Source organism: Dreissena polymorpha, chromosome 6, assembly GCF_020536995.1.
Source record: "Dreissena polymorpha isolate Duluth1 chromosome 6, UMN_Dpol_1.0, whole genome shotgun sequence".
Classification (NCBI taxonomy): Eukaryota; Metazoa; Mollusca; class Bivalvia; order Myida; family Dreissenidae; genus Dreissena; species Dreissena polymorpha.
This window is the reverse complement of record NC_068360.1, coordinates 23,543,585-23,566,617: the sequence shown is the minus strand read 5'-3', so window position 1 is coordinate 23,566,617 and position 23,033 is coordinate 23,543,585. Positions and strand designations below refer to the sequence as shown.

General features: G+C 35.0%; 1 protein-coding gene across 7 annotated transcripts in view; it reads right to left on the bottom strand.

Annotated features, from left to right (window-relative positions):
• The window catches only part of LOC127834115 (ankyrin repeat and MYND domain-containing protein 1-like), a 51,840-nt gene extending 30,020 nt beyond the window's left edge, over positions 1-21,820 (bottom strand). For 2 of the 7 annotated variants that reach the window (XM_052359729.1, XM_052359731.1), the window contains exons 1-9: positions 21,578-21,803; positions 18,386-18,623; positions 17,492-17,586; positions 16,128-16,154; positions 11,669-11,815; positions 8,934-9,593; positions 7,779-8,443; positions 5,382-5,553; positions 29-169 (exon numbers count right to left, since the gene is read on the bottom strand). In XM_052359729.1, the coding sequence (XP_052215689.1) occupies positions 29-169; positions 5,382-5,553; positions 7,779-8,443; positions 8,934-9,593; positions 11,669-11,815; positions 16,128-16,154; positions 17,492-17,586; positions 18,386-18,623; positions 21,578-21,598 (2,166 nt within the window). In that variant the 5' untranslated portion in view covers positions 21,599-21,803. Of the gene's footprint in view, positions 1-28; positions 170-5,381; positions 5,554-7,778; positions 8,444-8,933; positions 9,594-11,668; positions 11,816-16,127; positions 16,155-17,491; positions 17,587-18,385; positions 18,624-21,542 lie in introns of all 7 variants that reach the window. The other 5 variants (XM_052359734.1, XM_052359732.1, XM_052359735.1 and 2 more) reach the window with 5 other exon arrangements.
• Between the last annotated feature and the right edge of the window lie 1,213 nt (positions 21,821-23,033).

The following is a 23,033-nucleotide window of genomic DNA, read 5'->3' as shown; positions in this document are numbered from 1 at the left end:
CAAGGTGACCTAAACTCAGTATACTGACCAATGACGTGTCTAGGAAGGCATCGTCTGGCTCCGCTCTCACATTGGGGTCGGCCCCAGCTCCCAGCAGGAGCTCTGTAATGAGGACCCCTTCCTCCCCAGGGATGGCAGCAGCAATATGTAGCGGGGCCAGGCCTCCCTTCTGTGAACAGAGTTTGCAACAATGTATCAGTGAGAGCCTTGCTGTGGAAGAAAAAAGGGCTTAATGCACATGCCTTAAGTGTCGTTCGAGATTAACATGTGCTGTCTGCACATATTAATCAGGGACGTCACTATCTACCTTAAACTGGATTTTAGCTGAAAAAAGACTTCCTTTAAATGAAAAATATCATAAAAGCTGTGTGTCACCCCTGATTAGCCTGTGTGGATTGAAGAGGCTTATCTCACATGCATTAAGCCCAGTTTTCCCAGAATGAGGTTCCTTCATCATCTATATAAAAAACACCATCCTGTCTATCACTCATTGCAAGAACAAAAAGGTAATCAGTAATCAAATGAATGTGTCAAAGTTCTAAAATATTATCAGTTAAGGACAATCAATAGCGTCTGGTAGTCCTACTAATTATATTTTTTAAAGATTTAATGTTGCTTTATGAACAAGTACTGAACACTGAGAATAACATGTCAACAATTAAACAGCACAAAGAAACACAACATTGCACATGCACTAAACAACATTATGCACACACAAAACATGTAATACTTGTAATACAGATGTAGAAAAAACACATTTAACATATGATATGTCTTTAAAACAACTGCCTTATACATATACAGTAGCTAGGGCCTTTATTAACAAAGTTCCCTTTTTTCTAAATTTATGAAATGTGAAAGTCTGTGTCTGTGAAAGTCTTTGTCTGTTTTTATGCATGGAAATGAAAACCATTCTTTCAAGATAGAAATATCTCCCAAGAAAATGCTGAAGATTCATATATTTTTCTCATCCGTGAAAATAATTCATTGCATTTCACTATTTCACTTAATTATTTTTGGTGCAATATTTTCAGAAGAACCTTTGTGAATATGGGCCCAAAACTTTCAACCTTATATTGCCTAGGGTGATTATGCATTGGTGCCTATTTCCAAGATGAATGTACATTTTATAAGACAGAAGGGGCTTCTCCTCACCAGGTGGATGGGAAGCTATAATAACTCATTTAGCAATATCAAAGAGATAGAACAGTTTTGCACTCAAACCCTGTATAAATAATGATACACACTACAAGGATTGCAGAATAGTACAAACCCATACTTTTTAATAGATATGCAATAACTAGAAGGCATTAACAACAGGGAGTACAAAATAAATGTAGAACAAATAGTACCATTTAGCAGTACTGTGTTCATAATCACTATTGTTATTTTAAATAAATACAAGGTTACTAGTTATAATAATTGGAAGTACTATATTAATATAGAACAAATATGACATAAGAAGTAGATGTGTATAATTATAATCACCATTGTTTCTGGGTAATACACACAGTTGATGCTTGTACGACATTGGCAGTGCCTGTTTCTTTGAGTGCATCTGTTTATACTTGTCTATATCAAGCTTTGCTTGTCTTTTCATATACAAAACCATGCAAATTAAGGCAACAATTATTAATCACATGCTACAAATATTTTTATCTTAACTATGTGTAATATAGATTTTATAATGTTTTCATTGGCTATTGTTTGTTTGACTGACCAATCACATTGGTAAATTTGCTCAAATAACTGTATGTGACATATCATAAGAAAATTTGTTTGTAAGCTTTCAATAGGCTGGCATACTTACAAAATTCCTGAACATGTTCAATAAAATATCATATGAAATGACAACTTTGTCAGATCCTATATTTCTTGTATCTGATATTGAAAAGTTGTTCAGATTCACTAGTGTCACACTTAATTAACCCATTAATGCCTAGTGGACTCTCCCATCCTTCTAAATTGGATCAATTTATTTCCAAAATTAGGGATGTCTAGTTTATTTTTTTCTATATTTAGAATATTTATTACAGAAATTCCTTTAAGCAAACAGCGCAAACCCAGATGAGACGCCGCACCATGCGGCATCTCATCTGGGTCCATACTGTTTGCCAAGGCCTTTTTTCTAGACGCTAGGCATAAATGGGTTTACCCTGAAATGCAAATTTTAATGAGTGTATTGAACAATAAAAGCATAGGCAGATATTACTATAGTCATTTTAAATTATTTATTGTGCTAATGGTAATACAAAAATCAGAAGCACATTAATAAACTACCAATGGTTATTACTGAGGCAAACTAATGGATGTTACACTAACTACTTTAATACTTAAACTTTGCTACAATTCAAGGCAATTTGTTTGCAATGCATTTCTTAAATTTGTATACTATCTTTCAATTCTTGACACACCTGTCTTGTACAAACATACCAACATATGAAGATAAGCAAGACCTTTTTAACCCATTTATGCCTAGCGTCTAGAAAAAAGGCCTTGGCAAACAGCGTAGACCCAGATGAGACGCCACATGATGTGGCGTCTCATCTGGGTCTGCGCTGTTTGCTCAAAGGAATTTCAGTACAAAATATTCTAAATATAGAAATAAATATACTAGACATCCAAAATTTTGAAAATAAATTGATCCAATTTAGAAGGATGGGAGAGTCCACTTGGCATAAATGGGTTAAAGCATGGTAGAAGATGGGTTTATAAATCCCATGATGTATGGTAAATTACTCTGCAGCATCATGAAACTGGAGCATGCATTATTATTCTTACACTTATAACTAAGTACAACTCAAAATGATCAATTATGAGTCACAGAAAAAAGAAAACTGAAATAGCTACAGGTCAATAAATAACTAGAGCTTGTCACAGTAGTGATTGAATACCCCCACAACGCCACATGTTGTAATGCTTAGAAAGTTTTAGTTTGAATCTTTTTATTTTAGCTGGATTGCATATAAAGCCTCAGGCTTATTTGAAACCCTCTCGAGTCCGTTTCCTGGGACTAGAACCAGTACTTGGTGTCTATGGGGGAAATATAAAGAACGCTCCCACTTTGGGGATTGGACCCATGACCTCCTGATTGCTAGGCTGACAACATATCCTCTACACTACTGCCACCTGGTAACCAGCTTTAATGGTCATGTTATAATTGCATGCGCAACTGTTTATCATAAGGAATTAGGCATGCAAGTTTGAATGGTGTTCTTTTAACCCATTTATGCCTAGCTTCTAGAAAACAGGCAATGGCAAACAGCGTAGACCCAGATGAGACACCGCATGATGCGGCGCCTCATCTGGGTCTGCGCTGTTTGCTCAAAGGAATTTCTGTAAGAAGTATTCTAAATATAGAAATTAATATACAAGACATCCCTAATTTTGGAAATAAATTGATCCAATTTAGAAGGATGGGAGAGTCTACTAGGCATAAATGGGTTAAAGTGCAGGTGTTTTTTGTCAGACAAGTTTACAGACAGACAGTAGCACGGACGTCCATGGTGAGTGCTGTAAATCCCCTTCTTTGTTGCTGGTGGTTTTATTGTTAAAATAACGGTAAGGTACAGTATGTAGTATGATGCTATGCTAGATTTAATAAGACGATTAAATTGTTACTTCTTACGCTGACATATGCACACAGATTTATATTATTGCCAATCACATTTTCTCCATCACAATCTTTGCAGTTTATTTTCACAATAACAATCTTTGCAATTTATGCTATATTGTATAATATTGATAAACATTTAACAAATAGTGAGTTGTAAATTGTTTTAACTGAAAATAAGGATACTACAAGTACTAAAATAAAATGAAGAATAAACAATACAACTCTGAAAGTCTATTTTAAGGCATTTGCAGCATTAAAACAATGTAGTCAAATAGACTTTAGTTCACGCTACATCTTCTTGAATTTCATAGTTAAAATACTGTGGAATCTTGAGTGCAAAGACATCCATGTGAAAATATGATCAACTATAGTTGACTAGTTAACATCATTTTGCTCCCCATGACATCTTACCTTAACCAGTCTACCATCTGTCCTAAGGGTCTGCACATAATCAAGTCTTGTTATATTTGTTCATAACAACATTTGTCATTGAGCATTACCAATCATTATAATACAAAAAGATTTCAATCAAATGCACACATTTCGTTTGTTTCGTTGTTTGACTGAACAAATAATGTATAAAGATCATTGTGTTTAAAAAAATTGCTATTACCGGTATTGATTAGATAGTTGTGTAAAAGAATTCATGAAATTGTCAAGCTGAACAGTATTTACCTTAGTAACTATTAAAAACTACTCTTTTAAGGCAAATGTAGAGTTTGAACAGAATTTCTTTATCAAATTATATCTCTTCCTCACCCAATCAGAAAATGGGCCTCATTCTGGGAAAATAATGCTGAATAAATGTGTGTAATGTGTTGTCACAGATTAGCCTGTGCAGTCTGCACATGCTAGTCAGGAACAACACTTTACGCCTAAGCAGAATTTTTGCTACGAAGAGACTTTCTTTAAACCAAAAATATGATAAAAGCTGAAAGTGTCATCCATCCCAGATTAGCCTAATCCAGGCTCATTAGGGACATCACTTTACGCTTTTACAAATTAACGATTTTACTGACAACACTTTACGCTTTTACGCAGTAACGATTTTACTGACAACACTTTACGCTTTTACGCAGTAAAGATTTTACTGACAACACTTTACGCTTTTACGCAGTAACGCTTTTACTGACAACACTTTACACTTTTACGCAGTAACGCTTTTACTGACAACACTTTACGCTTTTATGCAGGAACGATTTTACTGACAACACTTTACACTTTTATGCAGTAACGCTTTTACTGACAACACTTTACGCTTTTACACAGTAACGCTTTTACTGACAACACTTTACGCTTTTACGCAGTTAGGCTTTTACTGACAACACTTTACGCTTTTACGCAGTAACGCTTTTACTGACAACACTTTACGCTGGTGCGCAGTAATGATTTTACTGACAACACTTTACGCTTGTACGCAGTAACGCTTTTACTGACAACACTTTACGCTTTTACGCAGTAACGCTTTAACTGACAACACTTTACGCTTTTACTGACAACACTTTACGCTTTTACGCAGTAACGCTTTTACTGACAACACTTTACGCTTTTACGCAGTAACGCTTTTACTGCATTTGTCGTTCAAAGAAGTCTCTTCTTTGCAAAAATACAGTTTAGGAGGAAAGTGTCGTCCCTGTGCAGACTGCACAGACTAATCTGAGACAACACTTTACGCACATGTATTTAGCCCCGTTTTCCCAGAGCAAGGCCCATATCCTCTAAATCAAAAACTCACTTCAGGCATGTACAAAGATTTCCATCATACCTCTCTGGGCAGTCTTATCCCCGTGGCAGCGTTCTTGGCGAGAAGGGCTTGCACCATCTCAACATCCGCTGCCTTGATGGCAAAGAACAGCACGGGCATCGGCACCCCGGACGCGTTGGGGTCGGCTCCCCTCTTCAGTAACAGCTCCAGAGTATCCTTCATCCTCCCGCGTCTGAAAGATGCAAAAGGGTCATCAGGGATGTGATATAAGAACCAATTCAGGGTAGGAAAATGCCCTACAGGCTTAGAGGGTTCAACAAAACTCTTTATTTCTATATTATGGCAGGGCAAGTTTTTACGTCAGTGCCATACTTTGAACAAACTTTGACGAGAACTACCATTTAATGTTAAATGCCAAATACCAAACCTCTAGGCCTTGTGGTTTCATTGATTTTTGAAGTTTTCACAAAATACATATATATGAAAGGGAAACAATAAGCCTAATTAAATTTCATGGGCATGATATGAGCACACTTGTTAGATGACCAAAATATGCTGTTACCTGCTCAATATGAAATCTGTGGGCCTTGTTGTTACAGAAAATGTTAAGTCGTTTTGTAACTTAAGTATTTAAGAATCATGTAAATCAAGGAGTCACCATTTTTGACCCCAAGGGCATGATTTGAACGAACTTAGTAGAGAACCACTAGAATGATGTTACACTAAAAATATTTAAAGGGATCTTTTCACGCTTTGGTAAATTGACAAAATTGAAAAGTTGTTTCAGATTCGTAAGTTTTCGTTTTAGTTATGATATTTGTGAGGAAACAGTAATACTGAACATTAACCATGCTCTAATATAGCCATTATATGCATCTTTTGACGATTTTAAAACCTAAAAATTATAAAGCGTTGCAACGCGAAACGATTGAATAATTTGGAGAGCTCTGTTTTTGTCGTTAAATTTTGTGAAACTACGAAAATTGCTTATATAAGGTATAAAATACGTCACTAATGTGTACTCGGCGGAATAGCTCAGTAGGCTAAAGCGTTTTTACTTCAGGACTCTGGCAGGACTCCAGGGGTCACTGGTTCGAAACCTGCTCCGGGCAAAGTTCTTTTCCTTTTTTTAATTTTTTCCTTGATTTTTTACTGGAGCTTTTACGATCCAATGTTTACATTTACCAATATAAAGCATTTAATGAATAAGTTAAAAAATGCCAAAATCTGTGAAAAGGCCCCTTTAATATCTGACCCTTGCGGTTTCAGATAGGAAAATTTATAGAGTTTTCAATTTTTAAATACTTTTTTAGCTCTAGTATCCACAAATGCAATAGACCAGAGCAATTTGAAAGAGAATCAATCCAGTCAAGTACTTAAAGCTGCCTAGAGATTCAGGCGTACAAGTCGTTAGATGAAATTAAAGTTAACAGTCACATGCAAACACGGGCTGACAGACAAAGGACATCAGGTATCATAAAAGGCCCCATGAGAATTTGTGCTCAAGTAAGCTACTTATCAATATATCGACTTCAAGCATTAGCTCTTTACCACTTAGATACGTATTTTGCCGCATTTGTAGTCCCTTAGAAAGTTACTAGATTCAAGTTTTATAGGCTCCATTTCCAACCCTTAGTTACTGATGAGCAGCAAACAGCATAAAACCTGAACAGACTGTGAGTTACTCGCAGGCTGTTCTGGTTATATGCTGGTTGCAAATGCCATTTTCACTTTGCTTCTTATGGGGGAAAGGGTTTAACTGCATTAGCTGTTTGGTAGTTTTAAACTAAATAAAATTGTTTTACAATAAACCTTCCATGTATAACCAATGATTTTACAGAGCAACAGATTATGTGACACATAAGAAACATTCAATCAGTTCTATTAGAAAATGTATTATGCTTACTGAGTGATTTAATTTAAATATTGATGTTATGTACGTGTACTTTCAAAAATCTAAAATATTAATGGAACAACAAATTGAAATACATACAATGTATGTGCCAGTATTATTTTAATTGATATGTCTTGCATCATGCCATCAACATAGTACATATCAAGTAAGATTTAGCATGTGGTTTATCTTTTCACAATTATACTTAACCCTTTGCATGCTGGGAAGTTTGTCGTCTGCTAAAATGTCTTCTGCTGAATTTCTAAAATTAGCATTTTCTTCGATTTTTTTTCAAAGAACACTATCAGAATAGCAAACAGTTTGGATCCTGATGAGACGCCACGTTCTGTGGCGTCTCATATGGATCCAAACTGTATGCAAAGGCCTTCAAAATTCGGTTCCCGCACTGAAAGGGTTAAGAGTCTTAAGACTCATAAATGAACTAATGACTTTTTTTTATAAATGCCCAAGCAACCGAAATGTATTGGTCTTAATAAGTGACATACAATTTCACATGTCATTTACATTCAATATTTTAATTGTAATAAAATAAATGCACCTACTCGTTTTTAATCACGGCTAAATGCCTGACAGTGCCCAGGTCAGCGCTATTATGGCCTCTCTTTCCTGCCACCACTTTCTCATTCATGCTCAACTGTGTCGCACATCGCTCAATAAGCTGGTCTGAAACCTCAATCGGGAAATATTTCAAACTCAGATTTGAATCGAAGTCCACGTGGTCCCCTTTTCCATCGACATTCGTCACTGGCGTACCCTGGTCCCCCTTTCCATCGACATTCGTCACTGGCGTACCCTGGTTGTTGTTAGTATTTTCATCTATTCTCACCTGCTGTTTAGCGTTTTGCATGTTTTTCATTTGTTTCTCTGATTCATTACTCATGATGCTGTCGTTTTTTAAAGAACTGTCCCTCTTTTTGTTCGTATTAGGCTTTTTAGATAGAATACTCTTAGGTGTTGATGTTGTGTGACTAGTTTGATGTTGTTGTTGGTTTTGAGCCTGTCCTGGTTTTAAATTTTCTTCCTTTGACTTCATCGGATTTTCTTTGGGTTCCACTAAGTATCTTTCAGCTATATTATACCTGAAGCTCTCACTGGGGTAAAAGAATATGCAGCCTGCAGACAGCGCTGAGCAACCTTCGTCAGACAGCTTGTTTACATCGGCCCCATGGTTAAGTAGGCAGTTGATCACATCAATGTTCCAGTTGACCTGAAAACAAACATTAATGACAACTGCAAAAAAAAGAATCATGCAATAACATACATGAACAGCTACATACCATTATCTAAACTCCATTATCTAAACTGCATAAGTCAGTTATAAAAAAAACAGAAGTAGACTTAATTCTCAATATGTAAAGATATCTGCCCTTTTTACACATATATTGACAGAACATTTAAAGGTACAAAATATGACCTTAGATTTGTGATAGACACCTATTTACTATTAAAATGAATGTGGTCAAGGTACATATTTATAAAAGCATTCAGCATACCACAATGCCTTCATATATTTACTTTTTTATATTTGTGTTGGCTTTGACATGACAAATGTCTGTCCTTATTTTTTATTATATTTTATATTTTTACTTTTACAAAAACAAATAAGGCTACTTGTGTTTTCTAGATTTCCATCGTGTCACTATACATTATGTTTTTTTAACAAATTGCCTAAAACTAAAAATAAGTAAACATCTTACTGTAGCTCCAATTAAGGGTGTATGACCATTTCTATCGGCGACATCTGGGGACACCTTTCCTGAGGCCAGTAAATCCTGGACCTTGTTAACATTTCCCTCTGTTGCAGCTACAATCAGCTCTTCAGAGGCCAACTCCAATGGTCCTTTCTCCTTAAATGTCTTCCTGTTGCCCTTAATCACGTCATCAACATCATACGATAAACTTTTCTTCCCGTAGGCATGTTTCCGCACATGCCTCTGCAAGGCAATAATGGACGGCGTGCTGTTCCACATCTTTTCTTTTTCATTCACACATTCCCCTTGATTGTAAAACTCCTTATCAAAAGCCTGTTTGTTTACTGCCAGACTCCTTGGGTCAAGCGCTATGTTGAACATCTGACTTACTCGTTCAGTAACTCTGGCTTCAGGTTTATAGAGAACCTCTGGCTCTTTGAGAGTATTTTCAAATTCCTTCCCGGCGCTCGAGGTGTCCTCCTCCAGATATTTTACATGCTCCTCCGGATTGTAATCAAACTCATTGTGGTCACACATGGCAAAGGCTCCTTCTATAGGCGAGCATACCTTGATGAGTTTTTCCCCCTGCCACAGACCAACATCCTGTGTCCCGTCAATGTAGGTCAACACCCCGGGGCCCTCTCTTTCGTCTTCTTTATAAAGGCCCTGAAGAAGTATGTAATAACCCATAACCACTTAAATATGTATTTTGACGCATTTGTAGTCACTTAGAAAGTTAAACTAAATTAAAGATATTTTTTACTGGATTTAAGTTTTAAAGGCTTCATTTCCAAACCTAAGATACTGATGAGCAGCAAACAGCATAAAACCTTAACAGACTGTGAGTTACTCGCAGGCTGTTCTGGTTTTATGCTGTTTGCACATAGCCATTTTCACTTTGCTTCTGATTTGGAAAGGGTAAATTTCCAACATCAACATTTCAGCCTTTATAAGAAAAGATGCACATGGTCCTATTGATAAGATGAAATTAAACATTTTATTCTAAACTTGTTCAATAGATAAAATCTAGAGTCAGTTGTAGTGGTTGTTTTTGTTTAAACAAGTTTTTTCTAAACAAAATTAAGTTATGTAAGAAAAGGAGCATGGACATTATAAAATATGAACAAGAGCACAGCATAACGGGTGCCACACTTGGCTGCGAAAGCTTGTCAGAATAATTTATTTTAGAGGTCACAGTGACCTTGACACTTGACCTAGTGACCCAAAAAGAGATGTGTTTGTCAGAAACACAATGCCCCCTACTGCGCCACTTTGAAATAAAATTTCTATTTAACATTTGGCAGGTATAGACATCATCTCCCTTTAAAGCTTTATTACTTCCCAAGGCCTGTGGTTCATCAAAGAGATCATAGCCTGAGTTCATCATGTATGTATGGACATAAGTCCACTGGTATTTAATGAAAACTAGCATTCACAAATTAGAACAGGTAAGAAATGATAATTATATCAAGAGATGTGTTCGTCAGAAACAAAATGCCCCCTATTGCGCCGCTTTGAAAAAAAATTGCTATTTATCATTTGGCAGGTATAGAAAACATCTCCCTTTAAAGCTTATTACTTCCCTTGAATTTTTGTCCAATCCAACTGGGGGGGGGGGGGGGGAGGGTCTCACAGTCAATTATGACCATGTCAGACATCACTGACAACCAAGGCCTGTGGTTAAAAAGAGATCATAGCCAGAGTTGATCATGTATCTATGGACATAAGTCCACATGTATGTAATGAACATCAAAGAAATTATATCATTTAAAAAAAACTTTGACAAATCAATCATTTGAGTTATAAATAATCAAAATAATAAACCTTTACAGTAACTGTGAAAAGAACTTCAATTCTTGCTAAGGAAATATATAATACGAGATTAATAATTACATAAATTACTTCCCTTGAAAATAATTGTCTCTAACAAATCTCTATTTTTAGTAGCAAATTATTAAAAGCCACTACCGTGACTGTGATTGACCACTGAAATGTGCAGCTCCATGAGATACACATGCATGCCAAATATATAAAGTGGCTATGTTCAATATTGAATAATTTTCTCCCTTTTTAAAGCTTATTACTTCCCTTAAACTTTTATTTTTTACCGTAGACCGTAAAGGATGACCTTGACCTTTGACCACAATTGTGTTTGTCAGAAACACAATGCCGCCTACTGCGCCGCTTTGATTTATTTAACAAAAATATATACATGGGCAGGTCAGATAACTATGTCCATTTAAAGCTTATTACTTCCCTGGACTTTGTTTTTCTTCGACCCTAGATCTTGAAGGATGATCATTTTGATGTTCACCTTGAAATTTTACCACTCAAAATGTGCAGCTCCATGAGATACACATGCATGCCAAATATCAAGGTGCTATCTTCAATATTCAAAAAGTTATGGCCAATGTTAAGGTTTTAGCACGACGCCTACGGCGGACGGCGGACGGCGGACGACGAACTGGCTATGACAATAGCTCGGGATTTCTCCGAAAACAGCCTCCCTAAAAACTCGATAATATTACAACTTGTTGCTGCATTATATTGTCATAAAATACAGATTCACAGGTCATCATAATTGATTACATTAAATTTTCATCAAAGATTCTTTCCATCATAATATTTTTAGTAGATGTAAAATGTCTCTAATTTTCCGACAGAGCTTTGGCACTATTCCTAGCCTCTAAATATGGCATATGTAAAATTACTTTATTACACATAATTAAAAATAATGTCACCTCAAAAGTGTTTCCGTTGACAAACAGGAACTTCCCGTATCCCTCTTTCCTGTCCATGTAGAAGCGTCCAGTGAACGAAGAACCGTCGGGCCACCTGTAGGTTCCATCACCATGCCGACGGTCTTGAAAGAACATGCCCTTATAAACCTACAACACAGAAAATACACAATTATATAAGCCTCGTTCTGGGAAAACAGGGTTTAATGCATGTCAGTGAAGTGTCTACCTAGATAAAACTGCGTAGACTGTACAGGCTTATCAGGGGCAACACTTTCCACCTAAACTGGATTTTTGTTGAAAAAAAAACTTCCTTTACACAAAAATTTTATGAAACAGAACGAGTCCTCCCTAGGACAACACTTTACACTCATGCATTAAGCCCCTTTTCCCACAGCAAGGCTCAATTATATGAGTCACATTTGAGAAAACTGGGCATAATGCTTGTGCGTAAATTGTCATCCCAGATTAGCCTGTGCAGTTTGCACAGGCTAATCAGGGAGGACACTTTCCACTTTTTATGACATTTTGCGTTTAAATGAAGTCTCTTCTTAGCAAAAATCCGATTTAGGCTTAAAGTGTCATCCCTGATTAGCCTGTATGAACTGCACAGGCTAATCTGGGACGACACTTTACGCACATGCATTATGCCCAATTTTCTCAGAACATGACTCATATAACCTGTCAATCACACAGTTAAACTTTTTCAGTAACGCAAAAGGTAAGGCCCTAGTAATCAATCCAATAGTGCTCAGTCAGTTTTACATTAAAAACTATACCAAGATTAATTATGTTTGACAAACACACATGGCCCCTGTGGATGGTGATTACACTTTTTTCAAGACAAGGCCAAAGTCAAAGGTTGGGTGTGATATGGGTTAATGGGAATGGTCACTGCATCAACATGTAGAAGGCATTAAAAGTATATAAGATTGTTTTACAAAAAATTTCAACATGATATTTACGACAGTAGTAATACATTGAACATTCCAAGAATCTGATTTGTGACCACAAAATGTAAGAACAATATTTACACACATATATGTACAGTAGAAACCCTCTAAACCGGATCCTCTCTATACCGGAATCCTCTCTAAACCGGACAAATTGTCTGATCCCAAATTTGTTCCTATAAAACCATGCGTAAAATATCTCCTCAAGACCGGAATCCCCTCAATTCCGAATACTGGTCATTCTTTGGATCAAAATTAGGTTATTCCATACGTAATTGTACCTCTCTAAACTGCTCAGGGTCTGTTTATCGCACCTCAGACCTAGTGTCAACAAGTTGTGAATAGCGGATTAAAGACGCGTGAAATTGATAAAGGTGGTCGAAAAATTTGCAAACTGTAAATATCGCAAAACAATTTAAAGATACTTGTCCTGTGATGTACATATTGATCAATAGAGGTGTTAATACTGATTATAATTACTGATAACAAACAAAGAGTTCTTTAGTGTGTTTTGTTTTTTATGTAGGAAGCCGTTCAGGCTATGATAAACAAGGTGGAGAAGACTATTGTGCAGTGGTAGATGTTTGGAAAAACAGGTCGTTCTTGACATGTTTTTAAGTGTAAAAAGGAACTAACAAAAGTATACATATACCATTGTTTGTTTTTCAGAGGTGCACTGTTTGATTTATGTTGTGCTTTCGAATCAACAGATTAAGTGACATGTATTGTTATAATGTGATGAAGTATGAATGAATGTTATATGTAAATAAACTATTACAATTACAATTTGCTGAAAGTGTTTTTCCCCCTAAATTAGACTATGTAATTGACCTTCTGAAAGTAAAATATTCAATGTCCTCTCTAAACCGGAATCCTCTCTAAACCGGAATTTCCTATCGGTCCTGGGGATGTCCCGTTTAGAGGGGTTCCACTGTATATAATATTATGATCTGTGAGAACAATATAAAATCAATGCTTAGCTTTATGGTAAGCGAGCCAGTAAGTCAACGGTTTTAAGGTAGCGCACCTCTAATGGGCACATATCCAAATATAATTTAATTACTTATTTTCCTAATCAGCATCATTTCACTGAACTACATGCAAATTTGTAGGTAGGCTTTCCATGCTTTAAAAAAAAATATACCGATTTTTTCAAAACCACCCTCACGCCCGGCTTTTGTCCAGTTTATTTTCACCCCTGGGGTATATAAAAGTTCCATAATTCATTCAAATTTCCAAATATGGGCATGCAGTTGGTGTGTACAGATGTAGTAAAGGTGTTTAAAGTTTAAACAAGATGAAATAAGTATTATTTTACAGACATTTATTTTTTACAAATTTTAATCTATGGAATAGCGCCATGAAATGTAAGGGATTTCAGCCAAGTAAAAATTGGGTCGGTTAAAAACAAAGTGTCATAAAATTCAAAATAGTATCATTTAAGTTATATTTTAAACTTAGTTTTTATAGAAACACTATATACAGCAAATAAACCAAAAAAATAGACAGATTTACCATTTACTTTTTGAAATAAAAATAAAAATGCAACATGAATCATTCGTACTTTCAGCAGTAAATTAATCAATTTAGCCATAACGTTGTTTTAATTTTAAAATTGAAGGATGTGCATACAGTTTTCAACATATTTAACAATAAACATAGCTTATGTGCTATATTAAATCAAATTACATTAGAAAAGAAATAAAACGCGTCGCAAAAAGTATGCAATGTCGGCAGGAATCGAACCTGCTGTGGGAAGATTCCTAAAAGATTTCTAGTCTATCGCCTTAACCACCCTGGCCACGACAACTTCAAATCAGTGCAAACTTAAATTAGATATCCATAAGTAAACAGGTAAAAAGGCTCGCTCGATCTTTGAAGAAATCGGTGAAATCGTATTTTTCAGATATTAATTGGATCAAAGTCAATATTTATAGTGAAAATAATGTATTCTAAATGAATAAGTTAAACATATATCAAAATTCGAAGTTTGAAAAAAATAAAATGCATCTCTTGGAAATCAGCGATCATTGAAGATCGGCAATGATCGTAAAATAAATCGCGGGAAATCATTAGAGGTGCTCTACCTTAATGTACTACCTGGGATGCTAAGAAATATAAATGAAGAATAATTATTACTATTATTATTCCGCTGCCGGAGATTTTGTGTTTTGGGGACACAGTTCCACGTTGTTGGGAAAGACACGCAAAAGCAACTCACGAAGTGTTAATTAGTTTTGGTGTTTATTTTCACGAAGTATAAAGTTTAACAGCAATAATAACAAATATCCTTTGAGTTCACGATAATGACACACAGTTAAAAAAATGTTAAGTTAAATTAATGTTAGTTTTTCATAAATGTTTTCCTATAATGTTTAATGTAATTTATATTTATCACACAGTAATCACACAGTCAAGTTTCACAAAGAAGGCCTAAAGTCTATCTCTTATCTCCTATATATATATATTTTTCATATTTTATGTTCTTCACTTTTATACCAAATTTTACAAACAGTTGTCAAAACAACAGATACAGGAGACATATTAGATAAAAATCAATTTAGATAAGATGCAATAATTATTATTGAACAAACACTATTGTCACAATAGACATGTTTGCCAGAGGGATTTTTTTGACAACAGAGGATGAATGGCTTCTTTAATGTGCCTTTGAAGATAAGATACTTATATAATAAAAGCCAATTAACATTATCAGTTTCTTTAACTGCCCTAAGATGACAGTTTAAATATTAAACAATAAAGTTTCATTCAACTTCAAACACAAAGGTTACTATTTCAAAATCAGATAAAAATGACATTCAATTATGTAACATCATACAACAATTTGAATCAACCAAAATATATTTTCCTTTTATTATATTTTTTTTAACATCATTATCTTTATAAATACTTTGTGTAGTATTATTAATTAAAAATAGTTTTATTTGTTTTAAAAGAAAAGTAAACAATAAATTATGTCATTTATATGGTGCATACCACTATTTATTCTCATTAAATACTGTTTTGAAAAAGCTCATTTTCTCTGGATTTCTCTTACAATTTAGATTAAAAGATTTTCCATAACTATAAATGAATGAAGTGTTAATTTAAAGGTCGTTTATTAGTAAGTTTATCAGTTCTTTCTAATAGAAATACGAACTATTGTTTGTGATACAACAAGTGTTTTATTGTATATGATCAAACAAAATTCATATGAATTTGTTAGTTAGAACTGGCTAAAGCATGCTCACTGATCGGTGAAGCACAGAATGACAGCAAGAGACATGTGAGTGAACAGCAAGAGACATGTGAGTGAACAGATAGAGACATGTGAGTGAACAGATAGAGACATGTGAGTGAACAGATAGAGGCCTGTGTTGTTCTGAATACGTATAACACATAAACATCAAGAAGTAGATTCTATCTAGATCTTACAAGACACAATTATTAGTACAATTATTGTGCAAAACAGAGATTGTGAACAAACTATTCCTTATAACATTTCTTACTGTCCAGCTAGTGCTCTTGGTTGAAGCCTAATTTAACAAAAGCATACAAATCAACACATTTGGTCAAGCCATCTGGGCTCTATTTAAACAACATAATTATGCTTGCATTAGAAAAAGCTAAAAACGGTTATTCAATATGATGCATTAAAATTACAATGTATTATTAAACAAGGCAATTACATAATCAGCATAATCAAATTAAATCATATAAAAATTGCATATCTTTAGCGTTAGAAAAGCAATTAAGCCAAATAAAACAAGAGCTTCTAAAAGAAGTGACAATTATACCCCCCCTCGATCCAATCCCCAGAAGGGCAATTAGAATGTTAAAAACCAAATATGATACATCTTAACATTGCAGTTTCAGAGCACATTTTTTATTATAAATAATATTACTTTAGTCTTTACAGAAATTCTAAGTTAAAACATGAGGCATAACTTTGGTATTTTTAACGTCAATACATATTTCACATGCTCACTGTCATATCATAAAGCAGAATGTTTGGATGTTGTTTGTTTAACAGTGTTCGAGAAACTCCAAACGAATGTGTTGCTACGGACAGACAAATGGAAAGACGGACGGACGGATGGACGGACAGGCAGGTAGGCAGACAAACATACCATAGTGACTCTTGTTAATCATTTTTGAAAATTTTAAACTCTCAACCAATAAAAAACTGTTCTGGGATCCCTGTTACACTTGCTGTTCAAAAGGCTGCCATTTTTAAGTGAGTTATGTGAGACAATCGCAGAAGAACTAAAGAGTCATAGATGAAATTCCATGATGAAGTAGTTCTGTTAATTAAAATGTAAACAGCTTTACTTGTATGGCCTATCTGTACATGTATATCTTTGCGGACCTATATTAGATTATTTTGTATTTGTGTGTATATTGTTGCAGGTGTAAATAAAATGTTTGAAGCAGCTTTGTTAATAATAAAACAATATAAACCTTCAGAGCTTGTTCGCATTTATTGAATACTGAGCGATCAAATATTCCATAACTTTATTAACCGTACCAAATTTGCTGTTAGTTGCAATCCATAGCAAAAGTAATAGCTTGAAACACTAACATATACAAATGAGCCTGGCTTTGTGAAAAGGGGGTTCAATCCATGTGCTTAAAGTATCGACCCAGATTAGCCTGTGCAGTCCACACAGGCCAATCAGGGACTACACTTTCTGGCTTAACTAAATTTTTGCTAAGAAGAGGGATTCTTTAAACCAAAAAGATCATACAAGCGGAAAGTGTCGTCCCTGAATAGCCTGTACAGACTGCACAGGTTAATCTGGGACAACACTGTATGCACATGCCTTAAAACCTCCCTTTTCACAAAGCGAGACTTATATCTATTTCAAATCACCTCATCATTGGCCCATCTATGGCAGCCTTCTCCGTGGCGTAGGTCATCATGAAACATCCCTTCATACTGGCTACCATCAGCCCATATTTGTAAACCTACAAACATATATCTGACTTTCTTTAAAACATTTCAGATGAATAAATACTTATTCATTTATCATGCAGTAAACTTGTTCACCAAGCAGAAAGCGTTTTAAAGAAATATTTTCTCTTTTAAACTGGTTTTTCATCAGAAACTAAATGAAAACAAGAGATGTGTTTGTCAGAAACACAATTCCCCCTACTGTGCGCTTTTAACGCCATATATTTGACCTTTGACTCAAAATGTGCAGCTCCATGAGATACACATGCATGCCAAATATCATGTTGGTATCTTCAATATTGCAAAAGTTATTGCCAATGTTAAAGTTTTCTGATGGACACAAAGACAGACAGACAGACCGACTGACAGTTCAAATGCTATATGCCACCCTACCGGGGACGTAAAAAAATGCCTGAAAGAAGTTTATATTTTCAGAGTTAAAATCAATTACTTGACAATTTTCCATTTTTAAAAATACAATCATATAACAATTCACAAGTTACAATAATTTCAAAATAATGTGCATGAAATTTAAGAATAGAATTAAAAAGTGGTCTGAGAACACGGGGCTTATAATGCATGATGTGTGTAAAGTGTCAGCCCAGATTAGCCTGTGCAATCTTCACGGGCTAATTATGGATGATACTTTCTGCCAAAACTCGATCTTTGTTATGATACGAAAAATACCATACAAGCTGAAAGTGTTGTCACTGATTAGCCTGTGCATATAGCACAGGCTAATCTGGGATGACACTTTTTGCACATTCATTAAGCGCCATTTTCACAGAGGGAGGCTACTTTGGATTTTCCTACCAGCTCCCTCCCTGTTGTTGTCCAGGAAACCGCCCTCATATCTGTCCCCATTTGGCCAAGTAAAGATACCTCGCCCCTTTTTTTTATGGCCCTGGACCTGGCCCTTGAAGCTGGCCCCACTGCGGTAGTTCACCTCGACCTCACCGTCCCCAGTGAGGGGCTCAAAGGTGGCACTTTGAAGCTTAGGGAAATGGCTTGATTCCAACATTGTCTGTATTGTGAAATGTTCCTGAACTTCCTATTATAATAAGAGTATGATTTCAGATGATATTAAAGTCTTTCATAATGAACAGGGGTCAACATTTGTGTGCGTATGGAAAGGTCTTGTCCATATACACATGCACACCAAATATCAAGGTTACATCTGAAAGCTACATATAAGTTATGAGCATTTTTAGAAACCTAAACGCAAAGTGTGACGGACAGACAGACGGACGGACGGACAGTGCGATCACTATATGCCCTCCTTCGGGAGCATAAAAAAGGGTGTTTCTGTTTAACCTACTTAATGGCAGCATGTGGCATAGGTAGGATTTAGATTTGTGGCATAGGTAGGGTTTGAATGTGTTGTATCTTGGAAATTGTTAAAAAAAAATTCTATCAATACCATCTTTATTTAATTATTTATATGACAATTGGTACCTATTCTCTTAAATTATAGTGCAATATTTACCATGGCACAAAATGTTCGCAACAATCCTTGACAAGTAAGAAACACATCAAGCCTTATCAGGTTTTGACACTCAGGCACGTCCGACAGACATTGTCTAGTAAGATCGGTGGTCGGGCTAGTAAAACTGTGGGCTAGCTTGTCCGACTGGTCGTACATAAAAAATCTATACTGATTCATATAACTATAACTAACCAAAAACCTTTTTCTCTTAGTGTGTAAAATAACTCTCGTATCCGTTATTTACATCAGAACAAAACTAGCGTATAGTAATAGAAGCTTTAGTTGTAAGAAATACAATCCTAAATAATACTCTTGAATAGATTTCACCATCCCTCGTTAGAACTTATGTGTTATTAACATATATTATGTTTATTTGTATTGATTATGTTATACAGTGTTATGTTATTATTCACATTCACGTGACAGAATATGATGTGTATTTTTTGTATTAAGACGATGTACTATTGTATAAGTCTGAATAAACTATGTCTCTCGTATATAAATAAATGAGGAGCATTCACATGATTCATCGCTATTTTTAGACGCGAAGGAGAGCTTCCCGCAGAAATTGGTTGTTTCCATTGGTCAAGTTGTCAAGAATATTAATGATTTTCTGCAGTGTCTTAGAACTTTACATCATGTTTTTACGACTTCTATCGAAAATCGGTACCATCAATGTAAGCATTTTGGCGTAGCAGAGGAGAGAATGTAATTAAAAGAATGGCTTTGTTCAAGATTGGATTTTCGTCCGACAAATAAGTTAATAAAGAAGAATCTGACGGTAAAACTGACACAGATTATGATGGAAAAGGGGCCTTGGAGCTGTGGTAGCATAGAGCACAGCCGTCAAGGAGGCCAGAATTTGATGACGCTGATGGGAAAAGGGCCTTGGAGCTGTGGTAGCATGGAGCACAGCGGTCAAGGAGGCCAGAATTTGATGACGTTGAATAAATGTCACCTGCTGTACAGATATCATTTGTTTAACTGGTGATAAACAGTGAAATTATAACAAACAATTTATGTTGTTAAATAGTTTTATTATATTTTTTACTCTGTGCATCAAAATAACTTTCTTGTGTTCACTAATTATTTAATGATAAAACCTGATTAAACAGTTACAAGACACAATTGTGTTTATTTGCTATGTCATTTATGGTCTAGTAGACATCAGATTCGGGCTAGTACATTTTAAGAGGAGCTGGTCAGATGGTCTGGCTGTTAAAAAAGTTAATGTCGAATCCTGCTTATGATTGTCACCTGCACCAATGTTGAGCAATTTGGAGCATGTAAAGCTATGTACAATTCAATGATTTAAATATACATCCATAGCTTTGACATTAAATATGCTTTGCAAGGAAGTATTCCATATTACATCCTCTTATAATCCCATAAACGCACAAGGGGCCTTACATATTCCTAAGAGGGGGGGGGGGGTCATTTATTGTTTATTAGAGGTCAAAATATATATTATTTTATATTTACCTATACCACTACAAGAAATTGGATTGATGGCGTGGGGGCTCATTTACTATGGAAGGCTGTTTATGAGAAGTCTCATTGGCTCCTGACTGTCCATGTTTATTTCATATTTGATTCAATATAAGTGCTTTCTTACGTATTCAACGACAGAATCCTGAGTGATGCTAGATAAGAATGCCAGACAACGGTGTTGTTTTTGTTGTGACTACAATAAATTATAACAATTTACATTTTTCTTTATAACAGAGTTAAGTCAATGACTCATTATAATTGCCTCCTCAAACGCTTATGCGATATGTAAACATGGCGTTTTGACGTGAATGATTGTATCTTCTGGTACTGCCAGATTACCTGGTTTCAGTGACAGTCTACAACTTAAATAAAGCAAACAAAAATTTAGTAGAGTTGTCATTTGTGACAAATTTGCAAAGGGTGACAAAATTGAAAAACTGGCAATTTTTTAATGATTGTCTCCTAAATCCTATATGAAAATATACTTAGAGTCTAACACAAGTGGCAGACATAAAGCAACCAGCTTCTGTCAGTTGTAAAATTTTGTAGAACATAAGGGACATACAGGGCAGAGTGCAAAAATGAAACCACTGATGCGTGTAAGTAATACAGAAAGTGTTTTTACTGCGTGTGTCAATTTGTATAGGGTTAATTATTTGATTAATAAATTAATATTAACAAAACTCCTCTATGATATTTACAATCAATTATCTAGCACTGGAACAACCTTTAGACCAATAATTATAACAATTATTAGAACTGCAAATATGTCCTAATCTTTAAATGACAAAATTTAATTGTATAGCAGTGTTAATTTGAATTGAGATGCTTAAACATATATTCATATGTTTTATATTTCTTTTTGAGATGTTGTATATTTGTGTTGTTATTTATTATATATGGCATAGATTAATTTATTTAACATAATAGAATGTGCATTATTCACAAATTATCACTAACAATTGTTTATTTTCTATAAATATTGAGAAATACCTTTATTTTACTTAATAATTCTATAACGATATTACCCCACCCACTTCAAACTGCATACGGTTGGTGTGTGCAAGGCTTTTTCGAAATGATTACGATGGTTATTGAAGTTATGTACAACTTACATACACTGCTATAAACACTTGATTATACTGATTGGGTCAAAATTTGATTCTTTATTCGAAACAAATACAGAGTTTAAATTGTTATAATTCAATGTTTAAAGTTTAGTGTTTACATTTATTAGCTACTTCCGGTGAAACACGTGACCACGCGAGTATATGTTGCCAAGGTTTACAATTAACTCGTACCTAAGTCAACTCGCTCGCTAGTCAACTCGCACGTTTTTGGTCAACTCGCGCGGAAGTCAACTTATACCTAAGTCAACTCGTACCTTATTCAAAATATTGTTGTGTTTATGTGTTATAGATACGTAATTTATGCATACACACAAATGAGAAACTCTTTAAGAGTTAAGTTTAATACTTTTTATTTCATTATTTTACAAAATAACATTTTTTTTTTCACAAAATATTTTTTCAAGTTTTATACCTAAGGCACATTTATAGCAGACATACATTTACATTAAAATATGTATTTATGGTTGGTACTTTTAATTTCAAAAAATATATATATAGTTTAACAAATGTTTTCATGCACATTGTTTTTAGTTTTTATTACAATATTTACATACAATATCAAAGCTTTACAAAAAATGTACATACTGGCAGGAGACATATACATATATGTATTAAAACATTGTTTTATTTTATTCTTTGAATTTATTATTACATTTTTATTTTAGTTTTTTTATTTCCGTCGCACAGATATGTGGATAATGATAACATATCTGTAATTCAATCGATCTATACACATAACTAAGAAACTTTGATATTTTAATAAATAATTAACCGCATGTAACAAACAACACCTAATTTTCATTTTAATTTACTTAAAATCATTGACACAATAGTCATTAATACACATCAAAGTTGATTTTACGCGTGAAATGATTATAAAAGTAAAACTGATTACAGTTGTCAAGGTCGTTTGCACGGCGCGCACTAGCTGTCCAGACAGAGTCGAAAATTATTCTTTTTCTCGGGCCCTGCCGTTGCTCGGGACAGGAGTTCCCCTCGAAGACTATTCCTAAGAATACCTTTCGTCAGCTCAAAACGAAAATCACGGTTCTACCGAGTACCTTGTTGCTTAGTTAGACTTTTTCGCTCTAGCGAAGACAAGAAATCCCGACTTCTGGTGTAAACAGTGGACAGGTAAAACTTCATCACGGTGTCTCCAACACGCCTACGACCCAAAAACAGGTATGGGTAAGGTTGCATTCACTCATATAACCATCTGCCTGGTTATTCTTGGCTCCCAGCCCCTGCCACTTGGAAAAAGCCAAAAACAATGGAACTTAGCCACTCGCCTGATCAAGATATCCGGGGATTGCCATCCGAATCCAGGTCTAAATATCAAATTCCCTTGCGGCGT